Source organism: Melanotaenia boesemani, chromosome 18, assembly GCF_017639745.1.
Source record: "Melanotaenia boesemani isolate fMelBoe1 chromosome 18, fMelBoe1.pri, whole genome shotgun sequence".
Lineage (NCBI taxonomy): Eukaryota > Metazoa > Chordata > Actinopteri > Atheriniformes > Melanotaeniidae > Melanotaenia > Melanotaenia boesemani.
In genome coordinates, this window is record NC_055699.1 from 632823 (window position 1) to 659157 (window position 26335).

The 26335-nt window shown below is 45.6% G+C and overlaps 1 protein-coding gene across 4 annotated transcripts in view; it reads right to left on the minus strand.

Annotated features, from left to right (window-relative positions):
- Positions 1-2524: 2524 nt before the first annotated feature.
- The window catches only part of slc12a7b (solute carrier family 12 member 7b), a 76059-nt gene continuing 52248 nt past the window's right edge, over positions 2525-26335 (minus strand). For 2 of the 4 annotated variants that reach the window (XM_041968844.1, XM_041968846.1), the window contains exons 4-25: positions 25829-25975; positions 22765-22819; positions 22545-22675; positions 22222-22463; positions 20805-21016; positions 18020-18187; positions 17842-17940; positions 17579-17636; positions 16905-17079; positions 16698-16816; positions 16488-16586; positions 16174-16293; positions 15990-16094; positions 15468-15636; positions 12295-12490; positions 11911-12080; positions 11702-11833; positions 11515-11622; positions 7373-7548; positions 6811-6825; positions 5924-6057; positions 2525-4350 (exon numbers count right to left, since the gene is read on the minus strand). In XM_041968844.1, the coding sequence (XP_041824778.1) occupies positions 4259-4350; positions 5924-6057; positions 6811-6825; positions 7373-7548; positions 11515-11622; positions 11702-11833; positions 11911-12080; positions 12295-12490; positions 15468-15636; positions 15990-16094; positions 16174-16293; positions 16488-16586; positions 16698-16816; positions 16905-17079; positions 17579-17636; positions 17842-17940; positions 18020-18187; positions 20805-21016; positions 22222-22463; positions 22545-22675; positions 22765-22819; positions 25829-25975 (2922 nt within the window). In that variant the 3' untranslated portion in view covers positions 2525-4258. Of the gene's footprint in view, positions 4351-5923; positions 6058-6810; positions 6826-7372; positions 7549-9949; positions 10067-11514; positions 11623-11701; positions 11834-11910; positions 12081-12294; positions 12491-15467; positions 15637-15989; positions 16095-16173; positions 16294-16487; positions 16587-16697; positions 16817-16904; positions 17080-17578; positions 17637-17841; positions 17941-18019; positions 18188-20804; positions 21017-22221; positions 22464-22544; positions 22676-22764; positions 22820-25828; positions 25976-26335 lie in introns of all 4 variants that reach the window. The other 2 variants (XM_041968847.1, XM_041968845.1) reach the window with 2 other exon arrangements.

Genomic DNA, 26335 nt, shown 5'->3' on the forward strand with positions numbered 1-26335 from the left:
ATGGACCGACGAGGAGGTCGAAGCTCTTCTGACCGTCTACGCCACAGAGGATTTTCAGAGAGGTTTTGATATAAAAATATTCCTGACGATCAGCTCTCAGTCAGAGAACGCGGGATAACGCGAAACAGCGCAAGTAGAAAACGCACACAAGACTACAAATAAGTTAAGAACCACGACAACTGGAGCGGGACGAACCGAAAAAACAGTAAATTGGACAGTTTGTACCACCGACATGTTTACTCGGGCAACGCCGCAACAAATGACTCCTGTGTGCGGCAGGAAAAGCCAGTGTGATATGCAGCATATACACACATGTACATAGTTATTTTTGCTCTGCTGTATTCACTATAAAAAAATAAATGACTTTGTAAAGAGTCTGAAGTTTTCAGTTTGTGTCTGTTAGATGTGCTTTGGCCACATCTATAAAATATTAGCTAATAAAAATATTGAGTAGTTATTAACTTATCACATCTATTAAAGGTGATGAGATCTTTATTTTACACATAACACACACACACCAAAAAAAAATAAAAAATTAAATGATGCCTTTTCTATGGAACATTTTCTTTTTAAATGTGTACATCATGTATACATGTATGTTCTATCTGTGGAACTTCCAGAACATGATGCTTATTATGAAGAGGTGTGTAGTGATTAGCTGGAAGGCAGGAGGTGAAGCATCCAGGCTGTTCTCCATCTCCTTCAGTATCTGCAGCAGGTGGTTGTGTCCATCCTCTCCAGTGCAGCTTCAGGCGGCCACAGATGTATTGAAATGTCTCCCTGGACATACAGAAATTCTCTATCCACTGCTCATCGGTAAAATTGAGAACAACCTTTTCCCACTAGTTATCAGCTTTGCTCCGGACCAGCCGGACGGTGAGGAGTTCAATGAGCTGCAGCAACGTCTGAAACGCAGAACACGAGTTACAATAAACCCGCCGTCTGAAATATTTACTTATTGTAATCTGCTCAACACAGACAGTAGAAAACCGTCTGAAATATTTACCCATAAGACACGTATACAATCGGCGCATGTTTAATAAGTTAAACTTACACGTCGTCTCCTTTGTCTGCGGCGGATCTCCTGCCGCTGGATTCTTCATCTTCTGACTTTCAGGAGCCTTCCAGCCTCGACGTGAGACGCCTGGTTGTATCGTCCATCAGTAACATCTCCATCAAGCAGAGCATGAACACTACGATCTCTTTCTTCTCCATATTAACTTGCCGTGTTGTTTTGTTTTTAGCGGGTTTTGTTTTGTTGTTATGTGGCGCTAAAGTCACACGTCACTGTCGCAGACGTATGCGTCACATCGGTCCCGCTACCGCCCCCAACTCATGTGCGAATGCAACATGAAACAGTTCCCCTGGAGAAGGTAGTTCCTAGAACTAGGACAGTTATTAGAACTGCGTTCTTAGAACTTCTCTGTCGGAATGCGCCTAAAGAGCCTACTGTTACTGAACTTCGGCCTCCTGCATGGCAGACTGATATCCATCCGTACGATCCGACTCCTCTGGTGTTTCTTCCTTCTGACGCTGTGATGACAGCGTCTCCACCTGCTGCCACTATTCTGTCTTTCTGACACCAGTAACGTCCACGCCGTGTCCACCAGTTACACATTTTACCTTTTCCAACGCGGTCCATCAGGATCTCTGTCTCACAGCCTGAAAAATTCCTCTTTTTCCCTCCTGAGCCGTCATGAAAAGGATGTGATGAATATGTATTCCAGGCGTCCACCTGTCCGTTTGTGGGCGGGGCAAGGCGCTCCCTCACCTGCGCTGCTTTAGAGTTGGTTCTGGTTTTTGAACAGAAACAGATGGAGGACGGCGTGCCCGCGCTTTTATAGATCTGGAAGTTGAAGCAGCATTTGCTTTTTGCGTCGCAGACGTCGCCCTTAGTTTGTTTTGCTGCGCTCAGTCTGATAAACGAGGCCGTGAAACGTGTTTTCAGCTCAGTAAACAGCTGATCTCAACTAGATCAACGTGTTAGTGGTGATTGATTCATCAGTGAAATAATGACGATGCTCTCAGTCAACCAGCTGCTGTAGAGAAAGACGGTTTGATTTGTTTCAGCACGTTTAATATTAATATTATATAATTTAATATTTAATATTACTCAGAGACACAGACACGTCCACCTTCCTCTACAGGTGCGCACACCTGGGACCTCTGGTTGCAGCTGCAGCAGTAACACGGTTTAAGGACGAAAACCCGCTCGCACGAGCACGCCATGCCTCTGGTCCTCTCACTCCAGCTTTCTGGTGGTGACTCCACCTGCTTGCTTCAGCTGAGCCTGTGACTCCTGGAGGTAGATATCATCCGGTCAGGGTATGAACACCGACTGCAGGGTCCGTTTCACCTCCACCAGCTCCCTTCATTTAGCCTTTTCCTTTCAAGGTTGCATTAAGTGTTTTAATGCATGTCTGCTACTCAGCTCAGAAACCACATGATTAACAACAAGGACCCTCATTAATCCTTCTTCTTTCCAACTTTTCATGCAAACGTCTTAAAAACCAAACAGTTTGGATGTTTTTTTCTCTTTTTAATCGTGTGTTTTATCTTTGGTAGCTAAAACAAACTACACGGTAACATACTTCATGTCGTGTGATGCAGAATCCATCCATTCATTTTTACTCATGTTTTTAACATTTTCAGTCCAGGATGCATCTGGATCATGAGGGTTTCCAGCCCTGTGGGTTGTGCAAACAAAACAACAAAAAATAAAAGAGGACAAACGCTGCCGGCTTCACTTACAAACTGCCTGGAAGTTAACAAAGACAGTAACAGAAGATCGAATCTAAGAAACACTACAGAGACTAACTATGGTTACACAGGCAAACATCAACACAAACAGTAACGTCTAAATGACAAGCAGGCCACATTTTCCTGGTTCACAACTCGAGGAAAATCTGACTTTCTGCTTAAAAAAATAAAATACCACACGGCTAATTGTGTGAAAAGAAACTGTGGAGGTACGTGAGGAAAGAGGAAATCTTTAGATGGGTTAAAATAAATGGAAATTCTTGCAAAATGAGGAGCTGTATCATGAAATTATAAAAAAATTTGCTCTATTAAAGGTTGTCAGGGTTAAAATCATGAGAAATCAGCTCTGAGCTGCTTCAGTTGCACTTCCACAGATTCTTTTATGGTCATTTTGGCACTTTTTCTCCTACATTTATCTACACAGTCTGGGACTGGAAGCCAAGGATCTCTGTTGAGTAAAATATGATAAAAACACTGAAACATGGATAAAGGTAGGATGGAAAAGCTTTCTATCTGCGTCCTTTTATCTTCTGGTGCTGACCAACAGAAAAAAAGTGAGTCCACAAGGAATGAAGTGCTGAAAGACTGATTGTGCAAAGTCACCAGTAACCAGAACAGTTTGTGTCGGTCTGCTTCTGCGTCTCTACGTTAGACTTAAATGTCTAGATTCAAATGCAAACCTTCCAGCTGTTATTATATGCTGTCAAACAGCCACTGGATTAAACATTTCAAAGAAAAGAGTCTTTTTGTTCCCAAGCAAACACCTTCTAGACATTAAATTGCTCTACTTGTTATGGCTCTTATCCCTATTAAAAGATGAGGAGAAACAGGAAATGATACAGGTGCACGTTCAGCTTCTCCAGCCGGGTCCGCTCTGAACGCTGATTTCACACATGAGCAGCGGGACGGTCGGCACGGCTACAGTACATGTATGAAAGCAGCAGGAACATCGGTGGCTCTGCATGTGAACTCAGTCTGGACCAGGACCTCAAGCAGCTTCTAAATGAGTCCAGGAAAACTTTCAAAACACAGAAAAACCTCCTAATCTAGCCTGTAGTATCTCATCTACATGTGCATGTTCTCAGGTCCAGACTACAAGATTCATATCAACGCTCGCTTCTTCTTTGCTGATTGGTCCACAGAAAGAGCCAGAAAGTCGACAACATCAACACGAAGGAAAGAAGACGGAGCAGAACAGACAGAATAGAACAGAATAGAACAGAATAGAACAAAGAGAACATGTTTTTGTTTGAAAGAAAGGTGTAAAGTGTCTCTATGCTCGTCTCTCTCTGCAGGGGTTCTGTGATCCACCGGCTCCTCCAGCTGATCCCACACCAGCTTTAACGTGATGCCTTTCAGACCGTCTGTCAGTCACAAGTGGTCCCGCCTTCCAAAAACCCCAGAACAAATTAGGCTTCTTCCCTCAAAAAATGCCCAGTGACCAGTATCCATGGCGACAAAGCCATGTGTGCAGTGCAGGGCATGAGAGTTTTAGTTTTTAGGAGTAGATGGTGATGACTTCTCGGCCACCGCCTCGCACCAGGAGGACGCGGTTGAGACCTTCCAGGAGGACCTCCAGGAACTCCATGTCTGAGTCAACAGCCGTTAAGAAGAAGAAGGCAAACGTGGAGCGGCCTCAAAGTATCAGAGCATAAATTAAAAATCATTTATTTGATCACTATTATTTATTTTATTTCTTCAGTAATTTTTTTTTGTACATATTTTATTTTGTTATTTTAGCTTATAAAAATTTTTCAGAACTTTAGTTTTTTTTTTTGTTTAATACAAATAAGTTTAATTTAAATATTTTTCGGGTTTAAACTTGATATAAACAGCTGTGGAACTACAGCTGTTTGATCCTGTAAGACGCCTTGAATGTTTATATTTTCATACTTTGCCAAATACGATGGAAAACTCGTGAATCAGTCGCTCCTGATTGTGCTCTGGTGCACGCCTCCTCGCACTCTCCCTTTAAAATGTCTTAGTGTAGGTCCTGTCCACGCCTCCTCGCACTCTCCCTTTAAAATGTCTTAGTGTAGGTCCTGTCCACGCCTCCTTGCACTCTCCCTTTAAAATGTCTTACTGTAGGTCCTGTCCACGCCTCCTCGCACTCTCCCTTTAAAATGTCTTACTGTAGGTCCTGTCCACGTCTCCTCGCACTCTCCCTTTAAAATGTCTTAGTGTAGGTCCTGTCCACGCCTCCTGTGTCTCCAAATGTGTCCCAGTACACCGAGCGTTTTCCAGCTCCGTTGGCTGCAGTCCTGCAGGTTTTAGATGTTTCTCTGCTTCAACACACCCGATTTAAATGAAATGGCTCTCCACAACAGTGTCTTGTCAAGTTCTACCCAAACATGCTGACCCATTAATGTGACTCAGGTGTGCTGCAGCAGGAAACATCCAAAACCTGCAGGACAGCAGCCCTCAGTACACCAGCCCTCAGTACACCAGCCCTCAGTACACCCATCTACCAGCTGCTTAAATATGTTGGTAATTAAGCTGCTAAGCACTAAGCAATTAATTCCACTACAGATGTTTAGGATGTTGCTGCAGTAGCTGTTTCTCACCACTTGGAGGCAGCAGAAACGGCTTCACTCAGCTGACAGATAATCATCTTTACATGAAATGACCAGGGCCGTCCTTCTGAGCGCAGCTTCAGTAAAATACAACTGAAGAGTAAAAACAGCTGATGACTGCCTCTCCAGTGCGGGAAGCCTCAGCTGGACAGGTAACCCATACCCTGAAACTCCTCCTAAAGCCGAGCAGAGCGCAGGTTCAGCTCGGAGTCGTAGCAAAGCCTCATGCTGCCGTCCCACGGCTCCACTGTTACTAAAATCTATTACAGGACGAGAATATTTGGCTGGAGGGCTTTGATCCGATTCTTTATCCCACTGCATATTAAAAGCAAACCATCACAGGAACAACGCTGGACCGGAGCGCCGATCGCTCCCATATCTTCTGGTCATGACCAAACACGGATACTTTGGGAAAATGGACATTTTACTGGGATATAAGCTTCCTGATAATGTTTTGAAAGAGGATGTGATAAAGAAAAATAACTATAAAGGACCTGGTACAAGACTCGGTTTTTATCTTGTAACACACAGGACATGATGTATCTGATTACTATCTAAAACTACTAAATAAACATCTGCTTCAAAGATACAGTTTTCATCTCCTCCTCTGTTCCGTGGGGGTCCGGGCATGTTGAGCAGGACCAGGTGAGCTCCCTGGGACTTGTTGACCACCACCTCATTCAGCTTGACCGCGGTGTGCATGCGGCGGACGTTCGACTGGTTCCTGCAACGAGGCATTCACAGTGAGAAACATCTCAGGGGAGAAAACATCCAAGTTAGAGTCTAAGATTAATAAAAGCCGAACTAATACACAAAATAACACGATCACATGAATCAACCTTGTGTTTAGTTACAGCGAAGGGAACTCAGAGGGCTGAAGCAGTGTTAATGTCCCATCAAGAGGCAGCATTTAACAGCTGAGACCAGAATGTTCACACACAAACATACAGGAGTCCTGCGTCTTTAAATGCTGCCTCATCATCATCATCATCACAGCGATAGAGCGCCAGGCAGTAACACAACAGAAACCAGTACGACCATTGAACAAAGCAGTGGCACAAAATTCCTTCTATTGAATCCAGACGTGTTTGCTTTAAGGTCAGTTTAACCCTAGAACCACCAGAGGGCGCCGTTCTGACTCCCCGCTGATGCAGAGTGAAAAAATGATCTTTATGGAGGCAGCGTTTTATTTCTCTGCAGCAATTTATGGATCAGAAGTAGACAAAGTGGAAGTAGATACGTATATATACGGGCTAAATCTCCATGAGTTTCATGGAGTTGAAAATGCAAAGGGGGCCAAAATGAGCCCTTGGCTGTTCTAGTGTCTCATGTTTTTATCAGTTTTACAGGCCAACATGCTGTTTGAAGCTGGATGATGGAATTCATGCAAACAAGGACACCACAGACAAACACGGGAGGTTAGAGCACATGAGCTAAGAACACAGGGAGGGCCCAGAGCAAAGAGAAACCAACTTACAGACTCTCCCACTCTCTAGAAGGAGGAAAACGGGACAGAACAGAAACAGGCTTAGATGCGTCTACATCAGCTCTCTCCACCACACTGCATGCTTCCAGCTGTCCCAAACCACTCGGAGGCGACTCAGGTTCACCCAGACAGTGACATGGAGTCGTTTGATGTGAGTGGTGAGGTTTCTCCAGGTCCTGTGACACTTTGGAAGTGGACAGGAAGTCCACGCTGTCATATGACGGATAGTATGGAATGAGAAGCTGTTAGTGTACAAGGTGTGCACGTGGCCTGGCCATGCACTACGGCTGGAACGGCTCAACGTGCGCACGCAAACGCAGGCTGAACGCACACGTCATGCACACGGTTTTCCCATTGCATCCCGCCCGGCTAAAGAGCAGGATCGTTCCGATCCGAGCGTCCATCCTGCTGCTCGTCGGCTCAGAGCGGCGCCGACGTCTCACATGCACATGAAACAACACCATGTCACGTCTAACCGCCTGGTCTACACTTTCCTTTCCTTCAGATAACAATGTACAGATGCAGTCAGCTGGCCGTCCTCAGACAGACTTACGGTTTCATGTTAAAGAGGTCGCGCACGGCCACGGTGGTGTTGCACTCGCGGTTGCGGCTCCTCTCTGTGAACAGCTTGTCCTTGGTCCAGGTCATGTGCACACGCTCGGGCCCGGCGTCTTCCTTGTCGTTCACCGTGGCATGAGAAGCTGTGTTCCTGTCATGGATGAGCTGGGCCTGGGAAGAAACGACAAGGAAAACCAGAAGGAACACGAGCATCACCGCGATGTTTGAGGGGAGACGAGACGAAGCTAAATGAAAAAGTTTGGAAAGACGAGAAACAGGGAGGAAAGCAGTTTTCACACATGCACCGTTAGCTCGGATGTTTGTACAACCCCAGTTCACTAAAAGTTGGGACCTGTGTAAAATGTAAGTAAATGTTCCAGATGTTGTGTACTGGTGAAAAGTCTGGACTGCAGGCAGGCCAGTTCAGCAGCCGGACTCTTCTCCTGTGAAGCCATGCTGCTGTGATGGATGCAGGATGTGGTTCAGCATCGTCTTGCTGAAACCTGCAAGGTCTTCCCTGAAAGAGACGTTGTCTGGATGGGAGCAGATGTTGCTCTAAAACCTCCATGTACCTTTTTTAAATGAGCTTTGGTCCAGAGAAGACGGAAGAAGATGGTTCTGGATCCTGTTCACATCTGGCTTCTTCTCTGCATGATGGAGCTTTAACCTGCATTAGTGGGTTTCAGGGTGAACTGTGTTCACAGACAGTGGTTTCTGGAAGTCTTCCTGAGTCCATGCAGTGGTTTCCAGTAGAGAACCAGGTCTGGTTTTCTGTCTATCCAGTTTTGACCGTCGTGCTTGTCCCATGCGCACAAATATTCCTCCCGATTCTCTGAATATCATACACTGTAGACGGCGGGATGGTTCAAGGTTTTTGGATCAAGAAACGTTTTTCTAAAATTGTTACACAATCTTTCCGTCCATCTTCACACCTGAGAGACTCGGCCTCTCTGAAAACAGTCACGTTCCTGACCTGCTGCCAGTTAATAGAATTAGTTTTAACGTTGTCCTCCAGTTGTTTACGTCTCCAGCCTCCGGTTCCAGCTTCTTTCAGATGTGTTGCTGCTCTCAAATTGAAAATGAGCAATTATTCTGCATGAAAGGGTAAAATATGTCAGTGTCAACATCTGTTGTTGTTTCTGTTTTCTTGGAAATAAAAATATGGGTTAAAATCATTGCATTCTGCTTTCATCAACATTGACAAGTGTCCCAGCTTTTTAGGAAGTGGAAAACGGTTAAATTCAACATTGAGATGGGATCAAGCTCAGCTTGCTGACCTCAGCCTCGCTGTTGTCTGTTACATGTGTCGTGAACGGCTGACATCATGTGTGAAAACCCTTAAAAAGCAGCAGAGAGGTTCAGGGATTAAGAAGAAAAGAAGGGAGACCAAGATCGTACCACCAGCACAAGACAAGGTAAGTGGACATACTGAGGAAGTAGGAGATGAGTAAGGAATCAGAAAAAGATGCAAACAGAAGACAAAGAATATAAAACAATCCAAACTGGGATTGAGAAGCGTGTGACAAACTGAAACACTGGTGTTGTGGTAAAGGTGTGTATCATCTGAACAGGACTAACATGTCTTTATTCCAGCTGACTACACCGGACATCTTTGTTCATGTTGTTCCTCTAAGACCACCGCAAGGAGCCGTCAGTGAATCCGTTTGAAAGCTTTCTGGTTGAAATATTTAGCAGGTGTGGATGGAAGTTTATCCCTGGAGAAGAGGTTTCCCTCCTGTGGTTGTAAACTGATTGTTGGGGGGGGGTGACTACAGCTCAGAAGTAACGAGAGAAGACAGTACCGTCATGAGGTTCAGATTCATCCAGGAGACACCAGAGACCAGTTTCTGAACCTTTTCAGGTCTCTGTGATGGTACTGTCCTCCCTCTTTGCAGTTTTCAGGGAAGGGTTGGGGTGGGGGGTTTGGGAGGCCGGGCAGCAGTTTCAGGTGCAACGGGCTGGTGTTCACAAAGCAGCTGTCAATGACTATGAAGTAAGTAGCACTACTTCTGGGCCAATGTGGACTTTGAGTGGTTGTTCTGCCATATGTCCATGATGGATGCTGTCTGGAAGGTCTTTAACCTGGACACACATCATCTAGAGCATCACAGACATGGATGAACCCAGAGTAAGCAGGTTAAAAAGCTCAGTGGATTATCCAGAGACCCTTGTCCTCTGAGGGCCTGAGCCCTGAGGTGACAATGAACACAGTCTGGATTTCTGCTTTAACAGCGGTGCTGATCCACACACTGCTCAGGAAATGAGTCATTACTGGCATTTGTGGAGAAGGTTGAGTTATGAGCAAGCAAGGCCCAACAAAGACAACCTCAATGATCTGGTGGTACACTCTGAAGAGCTTTACAATCTGGTGTCCACATTGGACAAGAATGGATCGCTGTCCACCCACATCAGTTTTTTTGGCAAATATGAGAGTAAAAACTCAATTTTCTGAGTTCAGATTTGAAACCCCGATGATGGTGATGATGAAGAACTGTAGCCAGAGATGGAGCTTTGTGAATACGGCCCTGAGTGTTCTAACCAAGGGGGACAGTGGGTTGACAAAATCAGCTACCTCGTCCTCCTGAGTGTCCTCCATCGGTGAGGACTGCCGGCTGAGGGTGGAGCTCTCTGGTTCGCCCTGGTTCTTCCTCCGGATTGAGCTACGCGACTCATCGGTGATACTCTGAATCTGAGTGAGGCGGCGAGGCCCCGGCAGGCAGAGGTGGGTGAACAGGAGAGGGCCAGTTGTCATAGAGCTCAGCGTTCGGCCAGAGAAATCCTAAACTACGTCAGCTAATACCCACCTATCACCCACTGGGCTTTTATGTTCTAACACGCTATGCTACGCACAGCTGACGCCATAATTTTACATACATTCATCATGGACATGAATGTCGCATTCATTTTGGTCTTTTAAGGATTTTAAGCATGTTTCCAGGATGTAATGTGTATGCAACGTACAACAGTTCCCTAAAGCACCAGTTTGGTGCATAAGTTTGAATTTACAAGCAACACCTGGCGTTTGTGTCGCCAGTTTTCCGGCTGTTTATGTGACCCTGGAACTGGTTCCGTTTCTTTAAACTGGTTGGTTTCCTGGCACAGGCCTTGAGCCTAAGTATAGTCCTTGAATCTTATAGCTTTATCCATTCTGTAACCAATATTCCATCCACCTTACTGGCAGCGAAATGGCCCCAGACCATGATGCTACCACCACCATGTTTGACAGTGTTGTTTGCTAAAGCCTCAGCTTGACTCCTCCAAACATCCAAACTTCTTTGTTGTGGCCAAAAAACTCAGTCTTCATCCCATCTGACCATAAAACCTTCTCCCCGAAGGCGTGTGGCTTGTCCATGTGAGCTGCGTTCAGGCTGCGGCGGCTTCAGTGTGGACAGTGACGTTCCAGCAGATTCACGGTCAGTGTAGGCTGGAAATTAGGTGGTTCTTGGGTTGTTCTTGAACATCCCAACTAGTTTTTACCTGATGGTGACAGTCTGGATGATCCTCCAGAAAACTGGTAACACATCTGAATAACTTGTACAGATGATCTTGGAGTCCTCCTTCCACCTCGTTTAAATCTCAAATTGTCCCTTTTGGATCTTCACTAAGCTGCTTGGACTTTGCCATGATTTCGAGTAGTGGTCAATCCAATGAGAAGCTACCAGCTGCAGTCACACATGACCACAAACAAAGTTAATAGGTCTGGCCTTGTTAAGGGAAAAGATGAATCCTCAGCACCACTCAAAGCTTTCAGGACGTACGTATGAATCTAAACCTGTGTGTGTAATTTTGACCCTGTGTGGATACGAGAAAATCCAAAATAAATAGAAATGTATGTTTCAAGGAATCATTGAAGTTGTATGCTGCACAGACATCACATCCTGGACAAGAACAGTTTAAATAAATCATTAGAAGTCCTAAATTAATGTGACATTCATACAGATGAGTGTCTGCAAACGTTTGAGCGTAACTGTATGTTAGAAAGCTGACGTAAGGCTATTGTGCTCATACCCCTACTGATCCTCAGGTACCAGCACAGGTTCACGGTGGAGGTGTTAAACTTAAAGCAACAAATGCTGGATTTGGTGTTTGTGTGCCGTCACCTAGTCGGGCCGAGCACTGTGTTCAGGGCTACGTTACCTCTCTCTCTCTTTCAGTCCTGGAAAGCTGCATCTGTTTCAGCATCTGAGACCTCTGCTCCATCACCAGGGTCTTCTCATAGGTGAAGGCTGAGATGTCATTATCATGCTGTGGAGGAGAGAACATACTGTAACTGTCCGGAGAAAACGGACCTCCGAGTTGTAAATACGATGTGGTTTTGTCTCACCATCTCCACGACTTCCACCTCAGCATCCAGTCGCAGGTGATAGAGGAACATCTGGAGGTCCTTCTTCATCTGGATGCTGTTGTCGTCCATCTGGGCGACGGTGAAGATGCGCATCTTACACTTCCTCCACACCTGCAGGAGGAGAGGTGCTTACCGTGAGATGGATGGATCGTTTCAGGGATCAACGCAGTCCAAACACACCAACCAACCTTGTGCTGTCGCAGCAGGAAGGGCAGCAGCATCAACATGCCTCCATCGTGGACCACCCACCACACATCGATGGTGCCCTCCCCCAGCCTGTCCTGGTTGGTGGGGAAACTGTCCACATTTTTGGCCACAAGCAAAGCCTGATGGGCAGCTGTGGTCTCGCGTATCGCCTCTGGATGGACGGAAGATCAGAGAGGTTGGTGGAGGACGAAAACTACTTCTACTGCAATGAGTTCACAGGTTTTAATACAACTAAAGAAGCATAAAGATTATAAATGTGTTTCTAATCAAACATGTCCCCCTTCTGTGTCCCATTCCTATGAATTACCGCTTACAAAAGATTAACAGTGATTGCATATGTTATAGATTCATTTTGAAGCATTTACCTATGAAGTTCCTCCAGGACTGCGGGTCATTGGCTTGTTTCCAGGTTCCAGGCCAGGCCATCAGGACTGTGTTGTGCTTCATGCCCCCCAAACCTGCAGACTGGATGAGGTGGGAGATGCCGTCTCTGAGGTTTGACGACACCACAACATGGCAGAAACCCTTGGTGCGCTCGGCTGACATGGAGGACTTGATGTTCTGGATGGAAAAGATGGAAAATACATGAATTAAATTTAATGTCACCTATGCTGAGAAAGCGTGAGAAACCCAGCGGATGAATAACTCAGACATGGATCCAACATCAGCTGTACGAGACGTTCTTGTAGGAGCACGGACTCCAGCTGACGGAGAACTTCGTGGACTTCGCTTCTGAACGCTGAGCTGACGAAGTCACTTCATATCTGTCGTAGATCTTCTGGAACAAACTGATTGTGAAGATAAAGCTGCTGATAAAATGTGTTTCACGTTTTACTCTCAGCTGGTTAAAATGAAGCTTAAAACTTAATTCTTCACACTAACTTTTATGTCTTGCATCTGATCTGATTTAATTTGGGCTTTTTCTTCTTTTTAAGTTTGTTTTTAATGTACTTGTAAAGTACATCTGATCTGTTTTTCTTCAAGGGAAATGGCATTAATTAGCACAATCACCGTTTATGAGAAGAGGAAAAGTACGTGCATAATGGGTGCAAATGTAGTCCTGAAATATTATTGGAATATTTCTTTATGAATGTCTTAAGAACACATTAAACCCTTTTCTAAATGAATAAAACAACATTTTACCGCAACATTTAAGAGTAAGTAAGTAAGTAAGTAAGTAAGTAAGTAAATGTTTATTTATATAGCACCTTTCAAGATAAAATCACAAAGTGCTTAACAACAAGATAAAACACCAAATAACAATAATACAGAGTTGGAGAAATGTCCTCTGTAGTGGACATTTGTAGTTATTTCCTCCATTTTGTTCTGTATTTTACTGAAGAAGAAAGAGCTTCACTGTCAGAGGGACAAATTGCTGATGGAAACTCAACTATTGAGTTGTCTGCTCAAGATGCAGCATTTGAGCCAGAAGCAAGTGTCCAGGGTGCCAGTATGTGCCAGACAAACCACTTCTGACTGGACTGAAGGTGTTTACTGCACCATTTGGTCTGGTCTTAGACTTTGTGGTCTACCTAGACAAGACCACCTTCAGTGTCACACAGTGAACAAGCTGTCCTTCATTTGACTGCGTCCATTCCCAGAGGAACCCACCTGTTGTTTGACAGGTTCTTTACATCCGTGAACCTGGAAATCGTGATGGAAGAAGAGCTGACATGTATAAATACAAAACAGTGATGTGGAGTTTTCCCTTTATGTGCATGATGTTCTGACGTCCACTGTAGTGGACACATGATATCTTGAAAATGAAAACTTTTTTTTTTTTAAGTTATTAGTTTTCTCATTACCCTTCAAACAGTCGGGGAAGTTAAAAAATGTTGATTAAACAATATTTTCTTTGCTGGTAGTCAGGAGGATATAAAGCATGTGTACATGAGATATGCTGGACATAAAAACCTGTATAAATCTTTCTCCTCGTTCTTTTTTCTCTGCTAGATGGCGGCGAGACAACCCGTCAAAATCCCAACAACACGCCATGACGGCGTCGCTGCCTCCCGCTGGGTGCGCTTGTTTTACGCCACAGTGTGTAAGTGGGTTCAGCAGATCGCTTCCAACACTCCACTTATCCACCCACCCATCCATCCATCCATCCACCCACCCATCATCCACCCATCCATCCATCCATCCACCCACCCATCATCCACCCATCCATCCATCCATCCACCCATCCATCCACCCATCCATCATCCATCCATCCATCCATCCATCATCCACCCATCCATCCATCCATCCATCCACCCACCCATCATCCACCCATCCATCCATCCATCCACCCATCCATCCATCCATCCACCCATCCACCCACCCATCCACCCATCCATCATCCATCCATCCACCCATCCACCCATCCATCCATCCACCCATCCACCCACCCACCCACCCATCCATCCATCCATCCACCCATCCATCCACCCATCCATCCATCCACCCACCCACCCATCCATCCATCCATCCATCCATCCATCCATCATCCACCCATCCATCCATCCATCCATCCACCCACCCATCCATCCATCCATCCATCCATCCATCCATCCACCCACCCATCCATCCATCCACCCATCCACCCATCCACCCACCCACCCACCCATCCATTCATCCATCCATCCACCCACCCATCCATCATCCACCCATCCATCCATCCATCCACCCATCCATCCATCCATCCATCCATCCATCCACCCACCCACTCATCCATCCATCCACCCATCCACCCATCCATCATCCACCCATCCATCCATCCATCCATCCATCCATCCACCCACCCACTCATCCATCCATCCATCCACCCATCCATCCATCCATCCACCCATCCATCATCCACCCATCCATCCATCCATCCACCCACCCATCCACCCATCCATCATCCACCCATCCATCCATCCATCCATCCATCCACCCACCCATCCATCCATCCATCCACCCATCCATCCATCCATCCATCCATCCATCCATCATCCATCCATCCACCCATCATCCATCCATCCACCCATCATCCATCCTCCCTCCCTCGCTTGTGGACCCCGAGATACATGAGCTCATCATCATCATCTCTATTATACCTCACTGGCAGAATTTATTGAAAAGCAGGGAGAAAATTCTGTATTTGGGAAAAGGAAACCAGGAAATCGGGGAGATGGAGTGATGTAACACATAGCATGTCTCTGACGTCATGGCTCTCAGAGAAACTAGTTTTCTACCTCCTTGGTTTGCAAGTTTATGGTTTATGTTTTATCCTTTTTTCTTTGTTTACTTGTGAATTTAGGCCTGGTTATATTTTTTCTTTTTCTTTCCTCCATTGTGTGGAATGACTGTTTAGTATGACTTACTAAAAAAACCAACCTGGCAGCATTTATAGCATCACCTGTCCACCTACTGAACCAGCCTGTCAGGACACAAGTTTGGCCAGTAGATGGCAGCGTTCACCAGTCTGGTAGGAAACCCAGTTCTGGGGGTTCAAACCTCTGGCTGTGTCTGCAGCTGCGTTTCAGGGTGTTTGGAAGAAGTGGGTCCGTCGTACCTGCTCTGCTTTCTTTGCCTCCGTGTCTTTAGTGAGGTACGTCCCTTCCAGAACATTCCCCACTATCGTCAGGCCTTTCCCCGCCTTCAGCTGAGTGGTTAGGGACAGCAGACGAGGGTGTTTCACTCCGTGATCAGAGTCCAGGTTCAGGAGCACCAACAGCTGAGGCCTGGGAACATGGACAGCAGAACAGAGGGAGTTTCAGAATGTCAGTGCTGCTTACTTTACTTTACTGCTCCTTGTTTTTACTCGACTGGTATCTGCGACACGGACAATTATCCTCATCACCGGCATAAGTGACAAGGGTACACAGCTAAATATGGCACCTACACGCCAGCATGCCAAAAACGTAACTGGAACGGCTTTGAAAGTCAGCCAACAGGCTGCACGGCGGCTTATCGTCTCCTCTGGCACATGATGCAGCGAACAGAGATTCATCAGAAGAACCCTCAGCGTCTATTTCTGTCTCATTATCGTCCACCGAGCACAACTGAAACCACATCATCATAACATCCTCCGTACCTCCAGTTCTTGGTGTGCGGTGGAGCATCCTCGAGGCGAATGAGGGCGTAGCGTGCTGCGTTCAGGGACAGGCCGCGGATCCCGTCACCCCATTCCTTCTCAGCCCTGTTGAGGCAAACACATAAATAAAATCCAGCACCAAAACAAACATGGGACGAGTTCAGGAAGGTTATATGAGGCTCACCCTCGGTATTCGATGTATTTGTAGATGCAGCCAGCGATGGCCATGGCAACGATGGCATAATACCAGGAGGAGATGAACATGAGGGCAAGGCACAAGCTCATTCCCAGGAAGGACAGAGCCCTGGATGAGGAAAAAAAAGAAAAAACACAAAGCTCGTTCTTCATGTGCTCATCCGAGTCACATTTTCTGCTTGGAAGTGTGTTAATGAAATGAAAATGGTTCAGAATAAAAAGCTGAGAGGCTTAGAACTCAGTAACATGGATTAAAGCCCACAGACAACAATAGTGTCCTCTTTCTCATCTCATCACACCCACCAGTGGTAGTACTTGAAGCGAGGCCTCCAGTTGGGCGTTCGCAGCAGGGTCTGAACGGCGCAGGCCAGGTTGACGAACAGGTAGCACATGAGGAAGAACCTGCAGGGGCCAGAAAACACCACTTCTTCATCTTCTAAATCTCTCTTTTATGAATAACAGTAAGCAGCTTTAAGAGGGAGAATACTCGAGAGATCACAGCCGGATACTGACATGGAGAGGATAGGAGCTACAGCATCCAGGGAGGCGATGAGGATGCCGATCTCACAGATCCCAGCGGTCAGCAGCAGAGCCCAGGTGGGTTCTCCGTTAGCCTTCCCATGACCGAACACCTTTGAGCACAGACACAGTCAAGCGTCAGCAGCTGGAGCCAATCAGGACAGCGAACGCCGCCTGCCGAGGAGCAAATGTGCATCAAACCTGTAAGAAAGGGACGATGCCGTCTCGAGCGATAGCCTGGAGCAGACGAGGGGCGCCGGTCAAACTCTGCAGACCCGCCCCACAGCAGGAGAAGAAGGAGCCGATCACAATAACCCAGGGTGAGGGCCAGGACAGCGTCCCTATGACAAGGTTCCCCTTCACCGAGTCGCCAAACCTGCAGCACAGAACAAACTGTAACCTGCTTTGCTCTAAACAGGAAATGAAGATCAGGAGACGATTTAGGCCCAGATTTACCAACATTTTACGTCCACCACAAAGTCTGTTTGGTTGCCAGTTCTTTCCTAACAGTGTTTACTGAAGAAGTGCAGTGGGAAAAGCAGTTTGTTAAACCGACACCTGAAAGTTAACAGTAAGAAATTACTCTGGAAATAAAGACGACTTGCTGAGCAGGAAAATAGATGGAAATCCTGGGGGGGGGGTTACCCAAATGGCTAGCAGCGGCCCGGATCAGGACACCATCAGACGTAATAATTTATCATAATATTCTGGCTGATCTTCTATCAATAAACATTTAAATGACTGAAATTTGTTGAGATAAATTTGTCCCTCTGCTCTAAAATGATCATTTAAAGACAGACTGGAAGAACAAGCCCTAAATAATAAACCTCGTTTTTCTCCCCACTTCTTTCAGTAAAACACTAAATATGTCTCACTTGTCTCGAAGCAGGACTCCCTCAATACAGGCACCGAACAGAACCACGCAGCTGATGTCTGAGGAGAACTGCTCAGGGAATAAAATTAATCCACATGCAAAGCCGCAGACAGATTACATGGAGGACACACATGGTAACTGGTGGCTGTCTGTTCCTCTGACCGACGAGTTCCTGCCGGCACTATGCAAACCCTGCAGCTGGAAGACATCCACCAGAACCTGGATAACAGCTCATCTGTGCTACACTACAAGCTGGAAGGATACAGATGACAGAAGTGGTAGCAATAGCCAGGATGGTCCCAATGGGAATGGACTTCTGTGCATCCCTCAAGTCACCCGACCGGTTGGAACCGGCCATGATACCTTAAAGAAAAAAAGAAAAACAATCTAACATATTTCCTCAAATAATTAGTGAATTATAAGGATTTAGTCAGAGTCTCACCGGTGACGGAGGGGAAGTAGATGCCGACCAGCAGAGTGAAGAAAGTTGTGATATCATTGACGACGTAGGGCATGTAAATGTCCAGGGTCGGGTCACTTCCCCCAACAGACTGAATCTTCTCATTTTCTACCAGCATGCCGAGAGGGCCGTACCGCGACCACATGTTTTCTACGGGACAGCAGAAAGACGCCTAAACACAAAGAAACCTGCAAGAAGAGGTTCTGGAAGGAAGAACCTTCAGCGAACTTCAGATCGGGCACACAGACAGTAAAACAAGGAAATGAAAATGTATTTATCTGTTCTGACTTTAAAAAGATGAGGATTCGTCAGGATGGGCCGTATCACAGATCTGACGCCATCCGTTGGCTTCCTCAGCGAGACGGTTCCTTTTATGAGCTGGTTTATATAAACAGACTTTTTACAAAGTGGACCACAACGAGTTGGCCTGAATGAAGAGCATTTACATGACTTGGCTGTCAAATGGAACTATACAAATAAAGCTAAAGTGAACTGAATGAATCCAGTTTTAGTCATGCCTTATAAACCAATGAACAACTCACAGAATAAGATTTAAATAAAGATAAATTGGCTGAGTTTTGTGCCTTCTGGCAGCCGATGCATCGACAGCTTTATGAGGGAGCGAGTGGTAAATTTCATTTAGTGTCCCAACTTTAGCTTCAAAGACAGAGACGCCAAGAAAACTGTAATAAAGCAGCAACAGACACATGTAGAAAAACTTTTTAACATTACGTAAATCTAAATGAATGTTTCCACAATACTGGAACAAAAGTCATCTACCAGCTGCACCGCTGAGATTAATGGTCCAGTCATCTAAATACACACAAACCTTAAATCTGTACCAGCACGGAGGGATTATTTAGAGGAACAGGTCAGGAAGGGGTTATATAAGCAGAGTAATATGATCACGTTCGGATCCTCCAGCACCTGCACAAGCTTGTCCCAGTTCACAGAAAATATGACAAGAATGCAAATGTGCAGACGGTTGGCAGTAAAACTGGTTTGTCGTGGACAGCGGTTACATAACATGAGCTGGGTGCAGGGTTTGCAGAGTTTCGGGGATCTGTGTGCATACAGGACTGCACATAGCTCAGGCTTTTATTTACCCTGTGAGGACTGAGAACGGAAGTGCATTCTGGCGGATTCAGAGACTAAACTTCATTTCTGAGCACGAACTCAGTTAAACTATGATTTTTCTTCATCAGACCAATAACCATGTAGAACCACCACGTCCTAAACTTCCCAGCACGTGGTGCAGGTTACAGAGCTGCCACTAGGGGGGGCTACAGCTCAGTTTAGGCCCAAAACTTCTGGCTGGGAAGTGGATTCTTTACATTTCAGAAGCTGCAGTAATTTTCCCCAAAAATTCTTTTACTTGAAGCATCTTTAGATTTTCCAGGATTGTGACATCCAAGCCTACCACACACACACGAAAGCACCCCTTTAACACACACTCAGCCTGAACGGACAACAAAGAACAAAGTTTCTGACAAGGAGAAAAATAAAGTTGTCTATTTGGACGTTTTTAAAGAAAATATGAATCAGAAAGGAAGTAAAAAACTGGTTTGGAATTAATCGTTCCAGAAAAGAGCTCTTCTTATCCTGGAACATCTTTGGAAGAGCCCGCTAGTGAAAATCTGTGCTTTTCAAGCTTCAGATTACACATAATCTCCTCTATCCAGCTGACGTGTAAATCTTCTAGTTGAGAGTGATCAAAATCTCTGGTCATGAAGGCTAAAGCTCGCCTCGTTGCTACAGTGGTTAGAGTCAGGAGGGATGCTGATCCGGACCGGAGTGGGAGGATGGGAGGACCATGGTCTTTACTTATCGCATCAGACTCTTCCAAAACGTCCACTCAGAGACAGTCAGCACGTATGACTGGCTGGAGGCTGTTAGCATCTGGCTAATCTAGCATCTGTAAAGGGCGTCTGTGGAGGACTTTAAACTGGATTCAGATCCAATTCAAACAATAATAAAACGATTATTATTTAATAAAATAACATGTTGTAATTCTCTTAAAATGGGTCATTAATATGGAGGGTGGATGGATGGATGGACGGACGGACGGACGGACGGACGGACGGACGGACGGACAGACAGACAGACAGACAGACAGACAGACAGACAGACAGACAGACAGACAGACAGACAGACAGACAGATAGACAGATAGATAGATAGATAGATAGATAGATAGATAGAAAGTAAAATATTTTAGCCACGTATTTAGAGACATTGTGGAAGGTCCAGAGTTGCAGGTTGGAGACCCCTGATGTCGTGTTTGTAAAACAAAATTTACTGCATTTTCATTATATAACCGTGGGCCTTCTTTTAAAGGAAAGAGATATTTTTGCGCGTAACAATGCGATTAATCGGGATTAATGACAGGGTGCGAGCAAACCAGATTCACAATGTACAGAAGTCCCTTTCTGAACCGCATCAAACCTTGTGATCCATCTTCTGAGTGCAGCCAGACAACTCGTGAAAGGAAACAAAAGCAGTAAAAGCAGGAACTTTGTCTAATGTCTCTGGAGATGTTTGTTTGCTCTGCAGCCAGCGAGGATGAATATAGCAGGCTCACCCAGCGGATGAAATCAATGCCAAGGCCAAACGTTCTCATAAAGATACCTCAAATTAAACCTGCAGAAGGATTTTCAGCATTAAGGATATCTCTATCTCGGGGTATTAGGTGGATAAAATGAGCATGTAGCTGGAAAATCCTGATCTTACGGTTAGAAAACAGACCAGGTACTGTGTGTTGGACCAACCTGAAATGACTCCACTGGTCAGTCCGGGGATGCCCTGCACCAAAGTCGCGTTGTTGTTCACAAAATACTCGTTGCAGGTAGCGTTGAGCTCAGGCCCATCACAGAACAGCCTCCACAGCTCGGTAGTGACGGTCAGGTTATCGATGACATCCGTCTTCAGACACTTGTCGAAGTTGTGGTTCTGCAGCGTTCGATTTCCCAACATGCAAACACTGTGCAGGAAACGAGGAGAAGGAAATGCATCGCTTAAAATCAGGAGAAATATACAGCTTACTTGATGAGGCCTATTTTTAGTCTCCTGACTGAAATGACAGACTGAAAATAAATGAAGTCTGTCCTCACAACCACAACGGCTGAATCTTCAACCTTGGTCTTAACGAAAGCTGAGACACGTGAGATTACTACAGACATGTCTCGATCATGACGTGTTACCTGGAACACAGTAGAAAATGCAAACGGTTTTTTCCTCCTAAAAGAAAACTGCACAGTGAAAACCAGAGGACGGCAGCCCAGTTCATCCAGGAATGAGTAAAGTACCGTCTGATGAGGAACTGAGCAGGTTTCCAGGTGTTTTATAGAGGTGTGAGACAGGTAAATATCTCAGGAAGCCATCAGCCGATGGTGGTGATGGACGCCTATGTCAATGGTCAGAATCAGGAGGATCCAGGGATAGCTCCACATTCACCTTAGGACCACCATGAGGGTCCAGAAAGAAGTGAAGCCCAAGATAGTCTCTGATAGGAAGAGTGACTCCTTCACTATAAACCTCCTCCATCTCCATGGAAACCAGCAGGACCTTCACGGTTCATCTCAAAGGCAGAGTCATAGGAGACACACTAGCAGAGTTTCCACCACAAACAGCAACAGTAAGACCTGGTTTCTGGTCCTGGCTGCTAGCTCCAGAGTTTCTGTCCACCATGGTGAGACAGACGTCTCTGGAACCAGCAGACACAAGACCTGGTTTCTGGTCCTGGCTGCTAGCTCCAGAGTTTCTGTCCACCATGGTGAGACAGACGTCTCTGGAACCAGCAGACACAAGACCTGGTTTCTGGTCCTGGCTGCTAGCTTCAGAGTTTCTGTCCACTGCGGTGAGACAGACGTCTCTGGAACCAGCAGAGTCTCTGCTGTCATGTGACTCCTGGTTTGTGTGGAGAAATGCTCAGAAGCTCTAAAGTGGACAGAGCTGCTCTCCTGGTTTCTACATTCCCATAGAACTGCTGGAGTTTAAACTACGTTTGGTCTGGACGCCGATGTTTGGTGGCTGAGTTTCTCCTTGTAATTTGGTGTTGTACATGTTGGGATAGCTGCTGTCTAGTACGTACTGAGACCGTCTGTGCTGTGCTACATATCTCATGCTGCCCCCTGTATAGGGAGACTGTTGTTAAGAAAAGGTTAAATATCCCACAACTGGACTCACGGAAAATCTGGTGGCTCAAAGATGGTTTTGATTACTCCAGCATAGATGGCAAGGATGGAGAGAATTACACAAGCCAGGAAGACCAGCGCCAGCTTGTTGACATATTTGACCCCAACAAAGACGACTATGGCCATCAGAGCGAGGCAGCACGTGCCATAGACGCGCATGTTGTTCAGCAGGGCATCCACCTCGTCCTCCTTCCTCTCCGCCACAAAGATGGCTGCTTTAGGCACGATGTAGGTCTAAATAAAGGAATAAATATGAAAATGAACCAATCTGCCAAATACTTGTTTTAAATAAAATGAAGCGGGGGTTTCACTCACCAGCAGAATCTCTATGGTACCCAGGATGTACATGGAGCCGGCAAAGGTGGTCCCCAGGTAGAAACAGAGACCCACTGCTCCACCAAACTCTGGGCCCAAAGACCTGGAGATCATGTAGTACGAGCCTCCAGCTAAAGAGCAAAGACAGGAGATTATTGATTCAGTGCAACTCGTCTGGATGAACAGCAGAGCACACGAGTTTGATCAGGAAGCATCCTACCTGGTACAACTCCGTTAGTGGCGATGGCACTCATGGATATGGCTGTCAGCATGGTCTGTGGAGGCAAGAGAGGAAGGAGCAGCATGAAAACTGTCACTTATTTTCCAGTTTTTCCAAACAATAAGGATTCTTGCTGGGCTAATCTAGTGCTTAGTCTATGAACTGCTTCTTAAGGGCCAAATGCTCAGAGTCTTCTGGATTTGTTATGGATACAAGCTTTTCTGTGAAAGAAGTCATTGTGGCTGAAGATGTCTACATGAGCCTGTTACCTAATGTGTAGTCTGGACAACAGGAAGGTCAGAGCAAAGACAAAGGCTGAACGAGACAAGGGAACAAGTACAAAAAAAGTAGGCGTGAGCACAAAGGACAAAGAGGATAGAAGACGAAGGAAAGAAGAAGATAAACCTCTTGCTCTTTGCTGGATTTCTGGTTTAAAGTGACAGACAAGTTGGAGTAAAACCAATTAGCTCACAGTTTCCACTGAAATCCTAAGTAGCTATACAGCAGCTTGGACTTGAGTGCTAGCAAAGTCACGACAACATCCAGACTGGTGGAAAAGTCGCTTCACGGTACTGCACCAGCTCTGCCTTGTTATAGAGCTTCGTCAGCACGGAGAGGCTTCTGAAGTTACCGACGTCTCTGAGCTGGGCTGGGTTCAGGTTCGCTCTCATCCAGAAGAGCTGCTTCAGGTCTGATGTTCGTCTTCTACTATCTCCACTCTGAAGAAGCTCTTCTGGATGAGAGTGAAAACATTGAAGAAACTAAACCCAGTCCAGCTGTCTGGACTCAACCCAACATTAGACACAATGAAAACCCCCACAGACGTATGAAGGTTAGACCATCAGTAAATTTCTGCCTCTCTGAAATGTTCCTTTTTTACCAATCAGATCACTGACCTGTTGCTAAGTAACCTAATTAGTTGTCAAATGCTCCTCTGTGGAGGCCGATCCATGTGTGGAAATGATATCTCCTGTTCCCTGAACCCCTCTTTCACAGTCTGAGCCCCATGAATCCTGCACCGAGCCATCAGGGAAGATAACCTGCTCATTCAGTGTGTTCAGGTATCAGCTGGCCTCATTCTTAATAGTAATGACCTGGACCTAGACCCTAGAGCTGAACCTAGAGCTGAACCTAGACCCTAGACCTGAACCTAACCCAGAACCCAGACCTGAACCTAACTCAGAACCCAGACCGGACCAGCTGCAGTAACCCCAGACCATAGACTGCCCCCACAGTCTTGTACAGCAGCACTAGTCATGATGCTGCATCCCTTCATCCTCTTCTCTTCTCACCCTGATGCTCCATCACTCTCGACCAGTGTAGACCTGGACTCATCAGACCACATGACCTTCTTCCATGGCTCCAGAGTCCAGTCTTTATGCTCCCTAGCAACCTGAAGCCTTTTCCTCCGGTTAGCCTCATGGATCAGTGGTTTTCTTCTGGCTCCACAGCTGTCCAGCCCCTTGAGTTCGTATTGTGTGTAGAAATTTTCTTACTTTTGCTATTAAACGTAGCTGAGTTCTGCTGTTATGACTTGATTCCACCAAACATGTTAGTGATGACCAATCACCATCGTTCAAGATAGTTTCCGACCACATGTCGTCCTGAAAGATGGTGGTCCCTCTCTGTCTGTCCAGTTTTCAGGAACGCATTGGACGGTTTTCTTTTTTAGTTTAATTCATTTGTTTCTGCTTTGATGTTTTCTCTGCTTGATGCCGATGATCCGACCCTTCTTAAACAGACTAGCATCTTTTCCTCGACCATGGATGTGTCTTTCCACGTGGTTGTTTAAGACACGAGAAGCTGCTCGTTGCGTCGGCTGGGGCGAAATAAATGATTGCAGCTGAAAGATGATGCAGTAATTATCCAGCAGGAGGCTGGATTTTGCTATATCTGCTCCAGACCTTTGCTCATTGTACTGACATGTAGTTTATGTTGTAGTGAGAATAAAATCTGGGTTGATAACACTTGTAAATCATTGTATTCAGTTTTATTTACATTTTAAACAACCTCCCAGCTCTGTTGGCACAGAGATTTAAATTATTGCAAAAAACGTTGAAACCTTTCAGAAGCGTCTGCAGCGAGATGTCCACATCGCTTCTACCACCACATGCAGGCCAGAGGACAGCGCAATCATGAGATGATGGGAAATAATCTGCACGATGCGCCGTGTAAGTGCAGCCTCGTCTCTTCTCTTAATCTGGAAAATAAATCTGTATTTTTTCTGTTGCGACAAACAGAAAACTTTGAAGCAGCTCTCATTTCCTAACCGGGAAACGAAAGAAAAGTAGTTCACTTTTGGAAATTTTTGGTTCTGGATGGAACAAGATCGAGACTCTGTAACTAAAGCCCCAGAATACGACCCACGAGCAGGTGGCAGATATGGAACCATCAGCAGTAAAAACAACCATTAATCCGTCTGACGAGCACTTATGTAACAGCAGGGAAGTAAGGGAGGGTTAACTCCGCTAACGCACTGCTCCCGTCTTTCTGCAACGAAATCTGATATAAATTCAGGTGTAAAAGCAGATTTTTCTTCATGAATCTAAAACAGTAAAACGCCTGTTAGAAAAAAAAAGAAGCAGAAATAAAGTTCAGGCTGGCTCCTTGTGATGAACACTTTCCACGGGATGCTGAGAAAATTCTTTCTCCAAAATGTCATCATGCGTTAACAAGCGCTCCGCAGAGATTATACTCAAGGTTCAGGTCTGTACTTTCCATGATTAATCTGAAATAATCCATTGTCCGTTGTGGGACTGGCAAATATAGCCGTTGTGTGGGTGTGCAAGTCGGCATGTTTCTGACATTTTGCAGATGGACGGATTACACGCCAAGCCGGTCCCATTAGAAGCAGAGGGAGTACATCTATGAGAGATGGAAAGTTGCACTCATGTCTTAATGTACCGTGATGCAATAAAAAGCGGGGTGTGTACGCTCCGTTCACTCTTCCATAATCTTGCACATTATTGCACTAATGACTTGGGCAGTAAATCCCTTGATGTGGAACAAATAATGTTCATGTGAGGAGACCAGACACATGTTGCTCATGTTAAGAAGTACTCACGCATGAGCAGCACAAGCCCACGATGGCCAGAGACTCCAAGATGCCGGCGGTGCCGACGATCCAGGTAAGGCGCAGAAACAGGATGACCCCCAGGATGTTCTGGAGGCACGGCAGGTAAACGCCCATGAAGGTCCCCATCTGAGGGCTCTGCAGAGGATGATGATATGAAGAGGAAGGACAACAGATTAAAAGTCTGTGTACTGGACCGGGAAACAATGCGAGAAAAGGCTGAAAATAATGTGGAAGTGTGAAAGAAAATAATGTATAAAAATGTAATAATTTACAAATCTCATCAACCCACATTTTTACCCAGTAGAGCATAAACAACATATCAGACGATGAAACTAAAACATTTCAACATGTGATAGAACTTATAAGATGACACTGAATCTGATGCAGCAACACATCTGTAAAAAGTAGTTCCAGGGTGTAAAAAGTAGTTCCAGGGTGATGTTCGGCACGGTGTAAAAAGTAGTTCCAGGGTGATGTTCGGCACGGTGTAAAAAG